At 35.0% G+C, this 3,800-nt stretch overlaps 1 protein-coding gene across 1 annotated transcript; it reads left to right on the top strand.

The window, feature by feature from the left end:
* The first annotated feature begins 903 nt into the window (after nucleotides 1-903).
* LOC124841742 (1-aminocyclopropane-1-carboxylate oxidase homolog 1-like) lies at nucleotides 904-3,571 on the top strand. The gene is made up of 3 exons (XM_047318069.2): nucleotides 904-1,664; nucleotides 2,285-2,606; nucleotides 3,265-3,571. Exons 1-3 carry the CDS (start codon nucleotides 1,135-1,137, stop codon nucleotides 3,532-3,534), a joined length of 1,122 nt encoding a protein of 373 aa, XP_047174025.1. The 5' UTR covers nucleotides 904-1,134; the 3' UTR covers nucleotides 3,535-3,571.
* Nucleotides 3,572-3,800: the final 229 nt, after the last annotated feature.

The raw sequence follows: 3,800 nt of genomic DNA, 5'->3' as shown, positions 1-3,800 counted from the left end.
AAAATCCATGACAACTCAGAAAAAGACACCCAAGAAATGAGGAACTACATCTTCAAATTCAATGGCTAAGTGCCCGAATTTGAACCAAGATCGTAATTCCAGATGCCGATTTCGGGTTATTTCTATCCCTGTTTCTAGATTCTCGGTGGCTATGGTGATTCTGATGGGTTCTTAGTTGGGGGCCAGGATCCTTCTTGTTTGATCCCCACCACCGATAGGGAACGTTTTTCAACTTCTGTCGAGCCCTTCACAAGTGGTCAGCAAACATTTTTCAACTCCACAGGTGGTCAGGAAACATTTTTCAACTCCTGACTACCTTTAACTAGTCGGCTAGGAACGTTTTTCAACTCCTGTTGAGCCCTTCATAGGTGGTTAAGGAACGTTTTTCAACTCCTGACTTACCTTCAACCAGCTGACAGAGAATGTTTTTCAACTCCTGTCCAGCCATTTAAAAGTGGTCAATGAACTTTTTCAACTCCTGCCTTACTTGCAACGAGTGGTCAAAGAGGTTCAGAATCTTTGTCAAACGTACAACAACACACAAAGACACGTGTCGAAGGTAAAATTAATTCGCATCGAAAGCATACTACCTAAAACCCCTTTGCACATTATATCGTGCTCGAACTTAGGGGGTTTGTGTACTGTATTACCACTCGGTCAACCAAGAACCGAGCGGTCGACCATCCAGCAAGTAACCTACCGATCCAGAACAATCATTAATTGGTAATTAATATGGATAATAATAGCAATTAATGGTAGTTAAGGAGAATAATAGTCATTTATTGGTGATTAATGAAGCAAACCTAATGGTAAGTTCATTATAATATCTATAAATATATATCTTACGAAAAAGACAGGTAATTAATTCTAATTATTAATCTTTATTATAAGATGATCCGGCAAAGTCACTTATTTGTGTATCTTTTGCAGTCACTCTCCCTGCACTAAGACAAGAGGAAGAGAGAGAATAACACAACCTGAAGGATAGCGAACAACTTTGAATGCTTTGGGTTAGGAATCTCAACCTCCTGAAACAACTGCCATTTGGATTTAGTTATATAATCATACTTTTCTCAGTTCTGCAACTTGTGTTTGAGGTAGAAAACGCTGTTCTGGTAGTTGTTCTCTCAGGATATGGTGATCGAAAACTCAAACCAGTTGGAGAAAATAGTCGATTCTGCATATGATAGAAAAGCTGAAGTGAAAGGGTTTGATGATTCAAAAGCTGGAGTTAAAGGTCTTGTAGAGCATGGAGTTACAAAGATCCCTCGCATGTTCCATTCTGTGAACTTGGATATTGAAATCCCAGCCACTGATTCAAACTTGAGAGTTCCCATTATAGATCTCAAAGACAGAAACTCAACTCTGCATGCAGAAGTGATTGAGAAAATTCGAAGGGCATGCCATGAGTGGGGATTTTTCAAGGTGATTAATCATGGAATTCCTATCAGTGTCTTGGATGAGATGATTGATGGAATTCGTAGATTTCATGAACAAGACGCCGAGGTAAGAAAAGGGTTCTATTGTAGGGATGTGAAGAAAAAAGTTTTGTATTATTCCAACCTTAGCTTGTACAGTGATCAATATGCTAATTGGAGAGATACTTTTGGTTTTGCTGTTGCTCCTGTTCCAGCTAAGCCTGAAGAACTACCATCTGTAAGCAGGTGAGATTTTCATTTTCGTAAACTATGAGGATTTTGATTAACTAACTGTATGATAAATTATGATTGGATGGAAGTGTATGATAGAGATCTATACAGATTTTGTGTAAATATGCGGATTTTTTACACACTAATTTTATAAGACTAAATTAGATTTAAAATTTACTTCTTATAATTATACGAGAATCATTCAAAATATACTTTTGTTTATTGGACTTATAATAACATATGCTGAGAAGTTATTGAATCATTATTAATATTAATCCTACGTTTCAAATGAATATGTCCCGATTCAAAGGAAATATATTAAAAATATCATCGCAGATTTTAGCAAAAAAGTGAATAAGAACTTTATTTTACAATTTGTAAAATTTAATTAGGTTTAGAATCAATTTCTTAAAACTGAAATCCATGAAAATTATATTCTCTCTCTTATATATCATCTATGCTCTAAATAAGAAAAACTAAAGATCATGGTTTTGCAGCTTTTGTATTGTAAGTTACTGGCATAAAATTTCCTAGTCAATTGTCACACTTGTTGGTACATTTCAGTGTTAATTAATCTTTTGCAATGAGTTTATTTGGAATTATTTATCCTTGATGAGTTAATTACTCTCTGGCAGGGATATTTTGATTGAATATTCAAAGAAAATAAGGGATTTGGGTTTTACAATCTTTGAATTATTGTCAGAGGCTTTGGGACTTGATGCTTCTTACCTTAAAGAGATGAATTGTGGTGAAGGGCTCTATATCATGGGTCACTACTATCCACCATGCCCTGAACCTGAATTAACTATGGGCACTTCCAAACACACAGACGGTAACTTCATGACTTTACTTCTACAAGATCAACTTGGTGGTCTTCAAGTTCTTCATCAGAATCACTGGATCGATGTTCCTCCTGTGTATGGAGCTCTGGTTGTAAACATGGGAGATCTTCTGCAGGTACAATTCTAGATTATTACTGTTCAAACTCGAATGCATTTTATTTCTATTTTTTTCCAGGAAATATGCAGACACTGTTGGAAACTATAAAATAGAATTCAGCATAAGGTTCTCTGATTTTGGTGATTTTACTAACACCACCAAACGGGTCAAATACGACATTATAGAAAATTGGGGTAGCACCTATGAAACTTTTTGCTGTGACAACAATCATTTATCAATGAAAAATAGATCAATTGATTAGTTAGAATGGTTTAAAAATGTGCAGGGAAAGTCATTGTAGTCACTAAGTCTTAAAGAGGATGCTAAGGAAATTACTAAAGGAGTCTCACAATTGAACAATATTTTCAAAAATTTGGTTTTGATTGAACCAATAGTGCCATGTGAGTAATGTAGTAGCAGTACTATACTACTATAGGCCTTGTTAAGATATGATATTGTTCAACCACCCATTCTTTCCTTTTTCAGTTCATCATAATTTATCTTAGTAAGACTAATGTGATAAATAATTTTTTAAACAATAAAGTTGCAGAAGTAGTTGAGTCTTCTTTTGCACAGTTTATATATTATCCAATCATATCTTTGACTAATACGTATTTAATTATATGTTAATCTTTCTAACTTTTTTGTCATATTTGTTTCTTTGATACTGGTGCAGCTTATTACAAATGACAGGTTTGTGAGTGTGTATCACCGGGTCTTGTCAAAGAACACAGGTCCAAGAATTTCTGTGGCAAGCTTCTTTGTAAATTCATCTGACCCAGTTGAGGGCACATCAAAGGTGTATGGTCCAATTAAGAAACTGCTTTCAGAAGAAAACCCCCCTGTCTACAGAGACACTTCCATAAAAGATTACTTGGCACATTATTATGCAAAGGGTCTTGATGGGAACTCTTCCTTGGACCCCTTCAGGTTGTCCATGAAATAAGGGACTGAAACTCTTATTTCTGTGTATCTTATTGTAGTTTATCTAAATCATTGTTGGAAATTTAAGTTGGAGTTTAAGTATTAACTAGAATATGAATAAAGGAATTATTCATGCTGAACTTTTCTAAAAGTAACTTTGTAATGTGTTTTGGAGGTGAAGAGATTCAGGGGTATCAGTTTTTTATTTAACCAAGGTCAAAAACAAATCGCAAAATACTCTGTAAAGGATTGAACATGAGAAGGATGTAAGGTTATCACGTAACTAAA

This window comes from Vigna umbellata, chromosome 5 (assembly GCF_029865625.1).
Source record: "Vigna umbellata cultivar VRB3 chromosome 5, Vumbellata_1.0, whole genome shotgun sequence".
In the NCBI taxonomy this organism is placed as follows: Eukaryota; Viridiplantae; Streptophyta; class Magnoliopsida; order Fabales; family Fabaceae; genus Vigna; species Vigna umbellata.
The sequence above is the reverse complement of the archived record's forward strand: the minus strand, read 5'-3'. Positions and strand labels throughout refer to the sequence as shown.